At 33.3% G+C, this 16,584-nt stretch overlaps 1 protein-coding gene across 1 annotated transcript; it reads left to right on the top strand.

The window, feature by feature from the left end:
• Positions 1-2,030: 2,030 nt before the first annotated feature.
• LOC124898080 lies at positions 2,031-2,894 on the top strand. The gene is made up of 2 exons (XM_047411704.1): positions 2,031-2,297; positions 2,421-2,894. The coding sequence occupies exons 1-2, from the start codon at positions 2,031-2,033 to the stop codon at positions 2,892-2,894; spliced, it is 741 nt and encodes a 246-aa protein (XP_047267660.1).
• Positions 2,895-16,584: the final 13,690 nt, after the last annotated feature.

Below are 16,584 nucleotides of genomic sequence, written 5' to 3'. Positions count from 1 at the left end.
TATATATATATATATATATATATATATATATATATATATAATGCAAGCCTCAATTATAGTATGAAATTCATTTGGCTCCGACTAATTAAGAGCATTCCTATTTCCAGCTGAAGTATTTTCATTTCTTTGTATCCAGCTTCAAGTGGCATAAAGGGTCTACATTAACTTCATACGCAATTCAGTGTATAAAAATATAAAGATAAGGTTGCATATAATAGATTCTTGTAGTCTGGCTCTTTCTTGGATCCTCGTATAGCGGAAGCTTTATTGCACCAGATTATCCAGGGACGGATCTACGATAGCGGGTGTGGGTTCCTGGAAACCCATACCCGCTACCGTAAGACATATAATTAAATGAAAAAAATTATTAAAAGGTATAAATATTAAAAGTTAAGAACTCACAGCTAAATTGATGGATGACTCAGTGGTAGAAGGGAACCCATGGCAATGTATTTCTGGCGTTTCAATGCGGTCTGGCATTTCAACGCGGGTTTGAATCCCCCAGGACGTTTTCTTTTTTATCCTCTTTAAGCCCCTATTTTTAGAAGGCTTTTCAGCCTATGCTTTTAAATCAGATAAGTTTTCCTTTTACTCTCTTTAGCCCCTATTTTTAGAAGACTTTTCAGCTTATATTTTAAAAAAAGGTAAAGTTAAAGCTTTTTTCTTTTTTGATATACATGTTTTTATGTTTTATTTTTGATGATATTTGTTTATTTTTAAATTTAAAAATAAAATAAAAAATTAAGTTTTTCTTAAGGTAAATCCTTTTCTTTTTTTATTTCTAATAAACTACTCAGTTTTTCTTTCTTTTTTTTTTTTAGTTAAAACCTTTTTTAAATGTTATAAATATTAAATCATAATAATAATCCCAACACATAATTATTTTTCTCCTTAAGGCTGAAAACTTATTTTGAGTCATCTTTTAATTTTAAATTTTATATACGTACTCTTCTCCTACAATCTCTAATTTTTTTTATTTTTTCTCTTATTTTCTCGTATATTTGTATTTATTTTTATTTTCTAATGTGTTTAATTTGATAATTATTAATATTTCATTGTAGCTTATTATATGTTAGTTGTTATATTATTTTTTTTTAATTTAAATAGGTTGAAATTGTGAAGTTAGATTAAGATGATTACGAAAATTTTCTAGTCTCAAATCACTCCAGATTCTCCTTCAGTAAGTTCTCCTTCACATACTAAAATTTCCGACAATGTCAATCCTTCTCAACCATCAGATAAAGATAAAATATTGAATTTGAGTTTTATCGAATCCGACCCTGAGAAAATAAATTTTGGAATATCCTCTTAATCAACGTGATAGAGCAAGGAGATATTACATTCAAAAAGGGCCCTGCAGACCTGGTGAGCATTTTATTTTTTCAATAACAGATTTTGATGAAAAATCACATTATTTTAATCCTGATTGGTTTGATACTTCATATTCGGGATGGTTAGAATATAGTATTGAAAAAGATGCAGCTTTTTGCTTATGTTGTTACTTGTTTAAAAATGAGATTGGTGGATATGAAAAAAGAGTCGGCAATTCTTTTACAATAGATAACTTCAGAAGTTGGAATAAAGGGATAAAATGACTTAATAAGCAAGTGGGTGATGTAAATAGTGTTCACAATCGGTGTTTCAAGATGATGCTTGATTTAAATAATCAAGCATAATCTATATTAACTTCTTTTGACAAGCAAACTGAGAAAACTCAAAGTGAATATTGAGTTCGTTTGAATGATTTCATTGATGTTGCAAGATATCTTTTGAAAGAAGAATTGCCTTTCCGAGGTCTAAATGAGAGTGAAACTTCTACAAGAAGAAGAAATTTTGTAGATCTTTTAAAGTGGTACGCGGATAGAAAGGAAGATGTGAAAAATATTGTGTTAGAAAATGCTCCACAAAATGATATCATGATTTGTCCAACTATTTAAAAAGATATTGTGAATTCTTGTGCTAAAGAAATATTGAAAGCAATTGTTGAAGAATTAAACAGAGATTACTTTGAAATATTAGTTGATGAGTCTATGGATGTCTCTCATAAAGAACAAAGGGTCCTTGTTTTGCGATATGTCAACAAAGAGGGTAAGCTTATTGAGCGATTTCTTAGTGTTGTTCATGTTAAAGATACATCTGCACGGTCACTAAAAGATGCTATATATTCTTTTATTTTAGAGCATAATTTGAGTTCTTCTCATATTTGTAGACAAGGTTATGATGGAGCTAGTAACATGCAGGGAGAACTCAATGATCTTAAAATTTTGATTATGAAAGATACTCGTTCGACATATAGTGTACATTGCTTCGCTCATCAATTATAATTGACTTTTGTTGCTGTTGCAAAGAAGAATTATGAGGTAGATCAATTTTTTGATATTCTTGCTAACGTTTTGAATGTTGTTGGATGATCTTTTAAGAGCAGGAAGAAGCTTAGAGATGATCAAACAGAAAAATTAGAAGAATTATTGATGTTTGGTGAAGTTCATACAGGAAGTGAATTGAATCAAGAACTTGGACTTCAAAGAGCAGGAGATACTCATTGGAGTTCTCATTTTAAAACAGTGCATAACTTTATGATATTATTCTCCTCAATTATTCATGTACTAGGAGTTCTTGTTAAGGAGGGTTCAAATTACCAAGAGAAATCATTGGCAAAGAGTTTAGAAGATGACATAAGATTTTATGAGTTTGTGTATACATTGCATTTGATGTTAAAAGTATTGACAATTATACATGATTTGAATATGGCTTTGCAAAAAAAAGTTCAAGATATTGTTACTGCTATGAACCTTGTTGGTTTCACAAAGAGACGGTTGCAATCTATGAGAGATTCTAAATGGGGTTCTTTGGTAAAGGATGTTTCTTTATTTGTGCCAAACATGATATTGTGATTTTCAAAATGAATAAGAATTATGCTCTTGAAAAGTCAAAGCATAAGAGTTCAAGTATCACATATTCTCATTATTTGCATGTTGAAATTTTTAATGCTGTTATTGATTTGCAACATGCTGAGCTTAACAGTCGTTTTGATGAAGTGAATACTGATCTACTTCTTGGTATGGCTAGTTCGAGTCTAGATGATTCTTTTATAAATTATGATAAAAATAGGATTATAAAACTTGCTACCTATTATTAGGATGAGTTTAGTACTTCCATGCTTGAGGATCTTAGTTTTGAGCTTGACAATTATATTGACTATGTGCGACAAGGGAATAATAATTTCTCTAACTTGAAAAGACTTGGGGATCTTTCAGAGACATTGGTGAAAATAAATTTGCACAAGACTTGGAGACTTGTTTATTTGCTTGTGAAGTTGAGTTTGATATTACCTGTGGCGACTGAAACGGTGGAAATAGCTTTCTCTTCGATGAAATATATTAAGAATGACTTACGTAGCAGAATTGGTGATTATTTTTTGAATGATTGTTTAGTTTGTTATATAGAGGATGAGGTATTTGAAACTGTACCTAATGAAGCGATCATTGATCGTTTTCAAAACATGACAAGTCGTCAAGTAAAATTATGATAATAATAATGTTTTTAAATATGTCGTGTTTTACGAGTGGTTGCTTTTAGACTATATATTAAAAGTATTTGATTACCCATTTTTTTACAAATTATTTTTGCATATTAATTTATTTTATTGGGAACCCACAAGTTTAAAATCCTGGATCTGCCTCTGACGCTACCCATTTTTAAGCTTTAAAAAATGGGTATTTGTACGCCTCTATGTTGTTTCGAATAACAATTTATTGAATAATAACTCATAGTTCATATGAACAATAGAATACATGATTAGATTTAGGAGACACCTTTCTTTTAACATAAGAATTCATAATGAACTATTCTTGAATCCCATATAGGATCAATCTTCTATTTTCATCTAAACCAAGAGAGAAATTGCTCTTTTTTGTAATAAATGTATGTACTGTGTTGACATAATTTTTTGTCGCCATTGTCAACATAATCATATATTTGAGATTGGGGGTGCAAAATAATGCATCTAGCAATCTATTGGGCGTTATGCTTCAATTAAAAATAATGTTATTGACTCCTAGATGACAACTGAATAATTCTTCTAAGTTGTACTCATTTCATACTTAAAATTTTGACTTGATCGCTAAAATTATTTCACAGTATTAATGAATATAATATAACGACCCGATTTTCTGAATCAAAATGCTACACGGTGCCCATGACCCCGAAGGACCACAAGCTAATCCATGACTTATATCTGTACCTGAGTAACGAATAACCATACTGTAAAATATGCAAAAACATAATACTGTAAGGCCATAAGGTTCAAATCTGAATAAACATCTGATAAAATAATATCTAAAAATGGTATAACAATACCAACATAAATCTGAAATAATTGTCTGACATGCTGTAGTCTGAAAACCTCTAAACTGAACTGAATAAGGAGTTGAGGGGACATGTTCTTAACTAACTCCGTTTACTGAAATAAACTGAAAACTGAAATAGTGATATGAATAATAACATAATTGTCCTCGAAAGACAAGGACTCACTGTTAATTACTACTACTGGTTGACTCTGAAATTGCTAAGAGAGCTCTGGATCACGTGAGTCCAAACCTATGGTACAAAATACCATAGCGCGAGAAAAGTATGCATCAGTACTTTGAATGTACTGGTATGCAAGTGAGGTAGGCTGAATGCATGGGGTTCATATGTATGAACAATACTGACTAACATGAAAGTGAGAATACATGTATGAATACATAATAAATGTAACTGAAACTATACTAGTACTGGATACTAAATTTTATGTACTGATTTACTGACATCTGAGTTTATGAATAAAGAGGAACTGATGTTATATTACTGATAAAAAATGACTATTTTTGATAGATCTGATTATGAAGAACTGATCTGATTGACCGTATATAGCAGTCTCGAAACTGAGTTCGTGATAACATGACTACTGAGTATGAATACTGATGACATGCATTTACTGATAACATATCATGACTGATAACTGAATTTTGATAACTGATATATCTGATAACATAAGTTCTGATAACTAATAGCATGAATGACTGTATTTGATAGTCCTGAATCTAATGGAACTAGTTGAGTTCCATACTATATTTGAGTTGACTGTATCTGTCAGTCCTGATATCCTGAAGAACTATCCAAGTTCTTTTACTGAGACTGCTACTGAAACTGTGGGAAGTAGTTATCTAACTGACATGCCCCAAATACGCTATAATAGCTAAGATGGGGTCCAATCTCTGCCCTGATTGAAAGGGTGTCAATACCGCGCCACTAGTAAGGATAAGCTGTGAGTGACCCTCATCTGGCAGGTACTCTAATGAGAACGGTGGAAACCCTCAACTAACAGGTTAAGCCACCTCATCTACCCTTAACTGACGGGTATTGATGTCTCAACCTATGCTGGTTACATAGTTCTGGAATGCAAGGACTGCTTCTAAGAATCACACCCTCTACTGGCAGGTGAGTTCCCATCCTTGGGTTCGCTCGGTGCTGAATCCTACTCCCAACTGAATGACACTGAACTGATTATACTGAACTGATTTCCTAGTTTATACTAGAATTAACTTAACTATTACTGATTGTTCTATTTAACTAAACTGAACATGGACTGAGTTTATTGAGTTTCGATGACTAGCGGAACACTACTGAATTCTGTTAAATGACTAAATGATACTGAGTTTTATTAGCTGACTGAGTTTACTGATGTCTAAACTGAGTATTGAACTAAACTGTACTGATACTGAGATTTACTGAATTCCATAGACTAACGAAATATTACTGAGATTACGTAGATTACTGAGTACTGAGTAAAACTGAACTGATACTGTCTTTACATGAGTTTTCCTGAGTCATGAGACTGACTGAAGTCTACTGAACATGGCTTGACTGAGAGTATCGTGAAAACATGACATGGCTCTAGGCACCCAGCTATATTTTTTGGGTACAAGTACCCCCAGGACTCGATGAAAGGAAACTGACACATCATGGAAATTCTTGATCATAGGACTAAAGTCCGAAATTCATAATACCATAAGTTGGGGATCTCATGAAAGCACTTGATAATCATAATCTTGTACATGAATAGGAATGTATCCTAACATATCATAATTTCACAATTTTAATTTCACTTGCATGACATGAACTTGTATACATGCTAACATAATGTAGTTTCATTACTTAACTTTCATGAACCTTTTGTCAAACACTTGCAAGACATAGCATCAACATGGAAATCATTTAGATCATATAGTATTAACATGAATTCATTATTTAGATCACCAATGGATCACAAGGCACAATTCATTCACTTGAACATTTTCACAAACACATGAAAGGCATGATTTTATACTTAGGCATATATAACATGCTCCCAATTCATGACCATAACCACCAATTCACATCTCAAGGTTTTCAATATATGATGGTCATGATTCAACACACATGGGAAACATGGATATTTCATTCATCAATTAACATATATCAATATTATGAGTATAACATCCAACTTGCAAATCCTAAGAACTCAACATAAATCTCATATGAATAATACCACAAATAAATTAGTTTTCATGATTTTTGAAATAACTCATGGAATTAAAACTCAATTTAATATCAACAACATGATTATAAATATCCCACAATAAAATATTCATGATATATAACTTAAAACTTGATTCTTGAGCTCCATGGTTGAAAAGAATCCTTGAATGAACACTATGCATACCTTAGATTGATTATCCGTGAAAGTTAACGGTGAAATTGGCTTGAATCTTGAAACCCCCAATTGAACCCTTACTTGTTCTTGATAATTTTTGAGAGAATTTGAGAAAAAGATAGTATATTCTGCTCTAAATTAGGCTAAATTCCGTGTTTGAGCATATATATATATATGATGGGTAAAAGACTAAAATACCCCTGGCGAAAGAGAGAAAGACACTGCTGTCCTATGTTGTTTTCAGGCAGATAGGCTGAAGTAAATTGATGATAACTCTTTGCTCCGATGTTTAAATTGGATGAAACCAATTGCATTAGAAAGAAGACTCAAAGATATTTTCATCGATATATATCAGCTCTTATAGTTCAAAATATTCAAGAAGTTATGATCGTTTGAAGTTGACCCTGAAATCGCATGGTGCTTCTATTTTGAAATCCAAACATGCTCTAAATGGATTCTAAAAATTTTGAAACTTACTCGAGATGTACTTTTGACTTCCTCGATCACAACGCAACTTGAAAATCCAAAAACGGAGGTCGAAAAGGTCATCAAATAAATCCCCGAAGTTCGGAGGTATAAGATGAAACTAAGTGTTTCTAAAACTTAGAAAAATTCTTCTAAGTGTTGGATTTCCTTAGCAAGCCTTAAGGAGCTGAATTTGAGTTTGGATTTTTATGGGGTCTTATAATATCTCCCCTTTGGAAGCATTCATCCTCGAATGGGACTTACTAAGAAGGGGAGAAGAGACCAACTGAGGCATATACTGAACATGAATGACTGAAACATGATTTCATGACTTACATGATTGATAAACTGAATTTGTATCAAACTAAACATATATATCTAATGCATGTGTAACTGATTTATGAATGAAGGACTGAGTGTTCTGATGAACTGAGTTTCTCAAAATGAGAATACATATCTGGTGCATAACTGATAAGCTGAATCCATGCATATCTGATGCATGATTATATGACTGAACTGGCTCGTGAACATGCGACGAATATGCAATAGTAAAAGATGCCAAGTTTAACTAAAACTGGGCATGAAACTAAATACCAAGTTTGGTACTGAAATTTGAACATGAGAACGAGTAAGTTTAAGAAAAACTGTTACATTGAACTTAAAATACCGATGAGTCTAAGATTAATTACTCAATATGCATGAGCGGAAACATGAGGACATAACTGAGTTTGGAACGTGATACAAGAACTGAATATTATGATATGAACTGAATCTGTAATGCGTGACATGGATAGAGTATCGTGAACTAAACTGAGCCATTGAGTACATGGCTTATGACTGAGATTTGGAGTTAGAAGGCCATCTTATAAGTAACCCTTTCTCTAAGCTAGATTCATGACGTGAAGAGAGACCGGTATGTTTATGTCATAACAGTTTGAGGGATTAAAGTGTATCTACCCCTTGGGACACTATGTCCCTTAAAGAATGTTGGACTGCCTTTGCTGAAATATTGAGGAAAACTAAGGCGATGCACAAGGCATGTAGGAACTGAATCATGACATAATTATCTGATATCTGAAACTGAGGCATGATACATGAACTGGGTTATACTCGCAACTACTAGGATACTCTATCTTTGAATAGTTACATTCAATCCTATCATTAATACTACATCCTTGTATAAAATAAGCATGCAACAATCTTCTATTAACATGAAATATTTTCTCTCTCCTATCTAAGCAACCGCTCATCACTACACTGTTTTCATAAAGAGAGCTAACTGAAGGGTTAAATCAGGAGGACCTGAAGCATGAATCGATACAAACTAAACTTGACACATGACTGAAACCTGAGGAATAGAATATTAACAACATGAATTTACCAAAAAGGTATGAACTGAGGATATACATGACGTAGTCTGAATTTATCTGATCTGTAGGGGCATAGCATGAGTCATGAAAGCTGAGTATACTGTAAAGCATGATATGTGTACATGAGTCATGAGCTGCATGACCTAAGTTTTGAATTTTTGTATTCGTGAGACATGATTCGTGACCGTAAGTGATTTAGATCTGACTATGCTGGGAACTGAAAGCGCACATGATTCTTTGGAAAATATGTGAACATAAGTCGTGTTCATGGAATTGATTCATACTGCGGGGTAAACTGAGATCCTTTATACTGGGAATTGAAATCGTACATGATTTATGGAAAAGTTCATGATCGTGGTTCGTGACCTTAGAGTTGATATGTAAGACCTGAGTGGATTTCATGATAGCTAAAGTACAAATCTTTGTACTGAGAAGAGGATGGGTTGGGAATCGTCTTCCCTTACTACTTTTCTATACATACTGGCACTACTACTGGAATCTGAGAGTCTCACTTGGTCACTTGATCTATCATCACATACTTATACTCTATTCAACACCTGCTCATCCTACTAAACACATCAACTGTTTCTGTTTCCTCATATACTACTAATATCATAGCCACACCTTCATGCTTAATTTTAAGTAAATAAACTTAAATTCTAGTTTACACTGTTCAAGCCTTCTGATTTACCTTGGTACAACTATCCCCATAAATAAATAATCTAATCAAACTGGATAATACTATCCCAACTCATCTACTACTAAACTCTTGGGTCCATGCTTAAAATTCTAGGTCTATACTGTCATAAGATTCTGAGAAGAGATCTAATGGCATATCAAAAATTGGATTTGAGTTTACAAAGGAGTTCTCATGATCATAAATGAAATCTGTACAACTTTGGATTGTGACTGAATTGAGGGGATATTGTCTGAGCATGTGGCAAATCCCATAACTGTCTCCAGGGACTACATGAAAAAGCCCTATCTTTAGGATTTGAGCTTCACTATTTCTGTTACCTTGAAAGTAAGGTAAGGTTGACGTGAGAGGAGATGTGAATCTACATGGGTTCCTTAGAGAACCTTGCTATAGCACGATCTTGAGATATGAAAGAAGGAAACTGTTCCTAAAACATCTTATAGCCTCCTGACCCCGAAGGACCACAAGGTAACCCATGACTTATATCTGTACCTGAGCACTGAATAACCATACTGTAAAATATGCAAAAACATAATACTGTAAGGCCATAAGGTTTAAATCTGAATAAACATATGATAAAATAATATCTAAAAATGGTATAACAATACCAACATAAATCTAAAATAATTATCTACATGCTGTGGTCTGAAAACCTCTAAACTGAACTTAATAAGGAGTTGAGGGGACATGTTCCCAACTAACTCCGTCTACTGAAATAAACTGAAAACTTAAATAGTGATATGAATAATAACATAATTGTCCTCGAAGGATGAGGAATTGCTAAGGGAGCTCTGGATCCCGTGCATCCAAACCTATGGTAAAGACACCATAGTGCGAGAAAAGTATGCGTTAGTACTTTGAATGTACTGTTATACAAGTGAGGTAGGCTGAATATATGGGGTTCATATGTATGAACAATACTGACTAACATGAATGTGAGAATACATGCATGAATACATAATAATTTTAACTGAAACTATACTAGTACTGGATACTGAATTTTGTGTACTGATTTACTGACATCTGAGTTTACTAAATAAATAGGAACTGATATTATATTAGAAAATGACTATTTTTTTTGATAGATCTGATTATGAAGAACTGATTTGATTGACCGTATATAGCAGTCTCGAAACTGAGTTCGTGATAACATGACTACTGAGTATGAATACTGATGACATGTATTTACTGATAACATATCATGACTGATAACTGAATTTTGATAAATGATATATCTGATAACATGAGTTTTGATAACTGATAGCATGAATGACTGTATCTGACAGTCTTGAATCTGATAAAACTAGCTGAGTTTCATACTGTATCTGAGTTGACTGTATCTGTCAGTCCTGATATCCTGAAGAACTATTTGAGTTCTTTTACTGAGACTGATACTGAAACTGTGGGAAGTAGTTATCTAACCGACATGCCCTAAATACGCTATAATAGCTAAGCTGGGGTCCAATCTCTGCCCTGATTGGAAGGGTGTCAATACTGCGCCACTGGTAAGGACAAGCTGTGAGTGACCCTCATCTGGCAGGTACTCTAATGAGAACGGTGGAAACCCTCAACTAACAGGTTAAGCCACCTCATCTACCCTCAACTGACGGGTATTGATGTCTCAACCTATGCTGGCTACATAGTTCTGGAACACAAGGACTGCTTCTAAGAATCACACCCTCTACTAGCAGGTGAGTTCCTATCCTTGGGTTTGCTCGATGCTGAATCCTACTCCCAACTGAATGACGCTGAACTGATTTCCTAGTTTATACTAGAATTAACTGAATTGTTACTGATTATTCTGTTTAACTAAACTGAACATGGACTGAGTTTATTGAGTTCCGATGACTATCCGAACACTACTAAATTCCGTTAACTGACAAAATGCTACTGAGTTTTGTTAGCTGACTAAGTTTACTGATGTCTGAACTAAATACTGAAATAAATTTGTACTGATACTGAGATTTACTGAATTCCATAGACTGACGAAATATACTGAGATTACGTAGATTACTGAGTACTGAGTAAAACTGAACTGATACTCCCTTTACATGAGTTTTCCTGAGTCATGAGACTGATTGAAGTCTACTGAACATGGCTTGACTGAGAGTATCGTGAAAACATGACATGGCTCTAGGCACCCAGTAATACTTTTCGGGTACAAGTACCCCCAGGATTCGATGGAAGGAAACTGACACATCATGAAAATTCTTGATCATAGGACTAAAGTCCGCAATTCATAATACCATAAGTTGGGGATTTCATGAAAGCACTTGATAATCATAATCTTGTACATGAATAGGAATGTATCCTAACATATCATAATTTCACAATTTTAATTTCACTTGCATGACATGAACTTGTATACATGCTAACATAATGTAGTTTCATTACTTAACTTTCATGAACCATTTGTCAAACACTTGCAACACATAGCATCAACATAGAAATCATTTAGATCGTGTAGTATTAACATGAATTCATTATTTAGATCACCAATGGATCACAAGGAACAATTCATTCACTTGAATACTTTCACAAACATATGAAAGGCATGATTTTATACTTAGGCATATATAACATGCTCCCAATTCATGACCATAACCACCAATTCACATCTCAAGGTTTTCAACATATGATGGTCATGATTCAACACACATGGGAAACATGGATATTTCATTCATCAATTAACATATATTAATATTATGGGTATAACAGCCAACTTGCAAATCCCAAGAACTCAACATAAATCTCATATGAATAATACCACAAAGAAATTAGTTTTCATGATTCTTAAAATAACTCATGGAATTAAAACTCAATTTAACATCAACAACATGATTATAAATATCCCACAACAAAATATTCATGATACATAACTTAAAACTTGATTCTTGAACTCCATGGATGAAAAGAATCCGTGAATGAACACTATGCATACCTTAGATTGATTATACGTGAAAGTTAACGGTGAAATTGGCTTGAATCTGGAAACCCCCAATTGAACCCTTACTTGTTCTTGATAATTTTTGAGAGAATTTGAGAAAAAGAGAGTATATTCTGCTCTAAATTAGGCTTAATTCCGTGTTTGAGCATATATATAGGATGGCCAAAAGACTAAAATACCCCTAGAGAAAGAGAGAAAGACACAGCTGTCCTATGTTGTTTTCAGGCTGAAATAAATTGATCATAACTCTTTGCTCCGATGTTTAAGTGGGATTTTCCTAAACTACATAGACTTAGTGAAAATGTTTTGAGAAATGTTTAAGTTATGAAATCATATCTTTACAAAGGGTTTTGAATTTATGACAATTATGCATTGTGAACCCTTTTGATGATAATGTTTTGGTCTTGAGGCCTTTCCCCCTTGAAATTGATTTTTACTCATATATAAATACATACATACATACATATATATATATATATGCATTGAAACTTGAATTTGAGAGCATGAATAATTGTACTCCCTTTCCTGTTAAAGCAACCTCTTGATTTCCATGTCACAAATTGATGAGTTGCATATTTAGAAACATGATATAAAAGTCTTTACTATTTTTATGGAATTTATTTTGGTTATGAACTAAAATATAGGGAGTTTTCTTGTTTAGATAAATGAGAAGTGGTGATTTTAAAGAGTTGCATGGTTTGTCACAAAATACTTGACGACCACATGTTTGTTGAAATGTTAAAAGGAGAGAGAATTCCTACATAGTTTGAAATATGTTTTGAAAATAAGAACTCTCTTGCATTGTTCAATGTTTTTTGTGGTCAAACGAATCGATTGGAATGAAGGAACTAATACATATTATAACATGGCTTAGACATACGACTTGCAAGTCTTGGTATGATGATAGCAAACAGATGAATTCCATAGTAGATTCATAATAGACTAAAATACAGATTTTACTCAAATTTTGAATTAAGAAAGATGCATGTTTAAAAAGGTTAAAAATGGGCTTAAAGAGAGTTAGATGGTTACCCAAAGAAAGGACGATTTGAAAGACTCAATGCTAGAAATCATGATTTGCCAACACATGATTATGGTACCCTGCTTTATGATCTTGTGTACCTTGATTAATGTCATCCCAAATTGGGACTATGGTTAGGATCCCTGCTTTGTGATCTTATACACTACCATGACATGCTGATTTGATTAGGGATTTTGGCACCCTGGTGTGTGATCTTGCGTGTCCCTTTTATAGATACCCCAATCCTTGCGGCAAACTTGGACTGAGGGCTTGGCCACCGAGTCAAGATTGAATTCCATATAGACCATGGAATTATAGATTTTAGAGTATACCATCTAGCTCAAAAGTAACATAAAGTGCGGTTCATGATTTCAAAGAAATGTTTCAAAGTCATTTAAGCTTTAATATATCATAAATAAAATGTATTATGAATTTCTCTCACTTATATTATATATAAATACATTATTTTGGATTTCTCTATGTACTAGTACATCTGTATTGAGCCCCTATATTTCAGGATCTGAGGCACAGTCTGGGTCTTACTAAGTAGTAGATTGGGTTGTCTGAAGTTTGCAGTTGGTGAGACTCCCTTATTTTAGAAGGCTTTATTGATTTGACATTGATATTCATTTTGGTTTATGGCCCGACTGGGGGCCTTGTGCCAGTATTCAGACAGTAGTGTTTTTGAGTTATTAGAGATTTCACAGACTAGTGTCAGGTGTTTTTGAATGGTCCATGAATTCATTTTCATATTGTTCAGTCAAACTAAGAGGTTAACCATGATTTTTTTATTTATTTTTCCGCATTTACTTATAGTATATGAATGGTGTGTATGATTTCTAGTTAGAAAAGGGCTTCTGGACCTTTACGATTTGGGATGTCCATCGAGGCCAGGGCCTCGATTCGAGTTGTGACAACTATTTATGTTAAGTCCTATTACTACCTGATACACTTTTTTTAGTAGTAATACTATGTAATAACTCCCTCTCTACTTCATCAAGAATTGTAGGCAATTTATCTAAGATATCCAAATCAGGTTGACCTTCTTGCTTGTTTAAATAATTATTATAAAATTTCTAGCAGCTTCTGCAATATCACCTAGGTTTTCCAGCTCTTCCTTTTCTTCATTTTAAATTCTATTCACTCTGAGTATACTACCTCTCCCTTTCACTATCGAATGAAAAAATTTAGTATTTCTTTCACCATCTTTAAAATATTTCATCTCAGCTTTCTGCCTCCAAAATTTCTCCTCTCTATGTAGATATTTGTTCATCCTATCTTGTGTTTTATGCCATTTTTCCTATTAATTCCTAAAGGATCTGATTCAAATTGAATTTTCCTTACCCTTAATCACCTACTCCATAGTATTTATCTCTTGGAAGATATTACCAAATGTTTTCACTACTCCATTAGGCCAATGCATTCTTCACCCTTTTGAGTTTGTAGTGGAATATAGAAAATGGTTTTGAAGAAAAATCTCCTTTCTATTGTTGCTTAACTACATTCATAAATTATTTCTCCTTCAACAAAAAATTTAGAAACCTAAAGCTTTTGGTTACCTTTTTATTAGAAGTATTGAGTAATATTAAAAGTGGTGCATGATCAGATCCACTTCTTATAAATGCCCGACCTCCACTCTTGGAAATATGTCTTGCATCTTATCATAAAATTACACCTTATGTAGCCTTTTGAATATCCAATCATCATAAGTTCTCCTATTCCACCACGTATATTTACTGCCTTTAAACCCCTTATCCTTAAGTACACATGTATTGATACAATCATTAAAATCCCTTATTTACTTTGTTGTGATTGGCATGCCTCTTAACTCTTGCTCCTCTTTGAGAATGGCATTGAAATCTTCTCTTACTAACCATGGACTATGAAGATTATGAGTTATATGAAATAATGACTACCATAATTGTAGTCTCTCACCTTGTGTACATTTAGCATACACCATTGTGATCATAATTTCCTTATCATGGCCTTGATTCTTCAATCTATAGGTAATCTACTATTTATCATCACTTATTACTTCCACCTTTATTATTTAATCTACAAACTTCTAGTTGTTTCCATTAGTATTGGTGATTGCACGCTTGAAGCCTAACTTTCTTCATACCTCTCTAGATAGATCAAGCTTATCATGAAATGATTCTACGAGCCCAATAAATTAAATTGAAATCTCTTCTACATATTTATTAGTCTAGTGAATGCTTATTGATTATTCACTAATCTAATATTCCATATCAGTATATTCATTGATATTTGATTGATTTTGTTATTTCTCTCCATGACTGCCTTGAATTAGCTTGGGTTGTTGTTTTATCTCCACTCCCTTTTTTCTTTTGTTTAGAGTGTTGATCCTTTATTTTGTCATTGTTATTGGGGATAAGTCCCCATCTCTTGAGATGTGTAGCTCCTCTTAAGTCCTCCTTATCCAAGCTATTTTCCATACTAATTGCTATTGGTAATGCATCACTCATATGTTCTTCAAATAATACAATAGTTGTATCCTCTTCATTACTCTGTTGACTGGACTAATTTGTCATTTTAGTCTCATCTATCTGCTTTTCCTTGCCCTTCTCCTCTGCATCTTTGGATTCTTCTTGATCTTCCTTATTTTTAACTCTTTGATCTTGTGTTTTCTCTTTCTGCTCATCATTCATCTCTTCTTTATGTGTCCTTGTCCTTGCAAAAGACTTAATTAACCTATTCCTTTATTTGTATCTTCTTTTGTGGAGCTTCTGATTCTGATTGTTCTTTCATGTTATCCTTTTCCTCTTATTTCTAAGGGAAACAAAAGGATTTTCTTCCTTATATTCAATTTCTCCTTCTAAGTGCCCATACTTGTTCTTCTTATATTTATTTCTCTTTGTCATCTATTCCTGTTTTTGTAGATTATTACCTCTTCCTCCTTCGTTTTGGTTGCGATTATGAGTAGTTCCACTTGCCCCTTCCTCCTATTTCTCTTTGTTTTCCTCCTCTTATTTTGGTTCAAATAACTCTGGATGGATCGTCCATCAAGTATTCTCATCATCTCCTTATAAGCAGCATTCTTTACCATACTTAGCCATATGATCATACTGTATCTGAATCCATTTGGATTTAATTTCACATATATTATCATCTTCCTCATCGATTCTACCCTGTTGAGGTAGTTTAGCTACCAAGTCCACTTAAATCTTTACTTTTATGCAACTCGGTCTTGTTTGGTTCATAGTAGCCATATCTATCGTTAAAGGTTTTCCTACTGTTGATGCAATAGAAAAAATTGCCTCCCTTGCAAAGAATTTAGGCTGTAGATCTGGAAGAGAAATCAATGCTACTCAAATTATTGATACCACA

The sequence above is a fragment of the Capsicum annuum genome, chromosome 4 (genome assembly GCF_002878395.1).
Source record: "Capsicum annuum cultivar UCD-10X-F1 chromosome 4, UCD10Xv1.1, whole genome shotgun sequence".
NCBI classification, from domain to species: Eukaryota; Viridiplantae; Streptophyta; class Magnoliopsida; order Solanales; family Solanaceae; genus Capsicum; species Capsicum annuum.
This window is presented reverse-complemented; position numbering and strand designations above follow the sequence as displayed.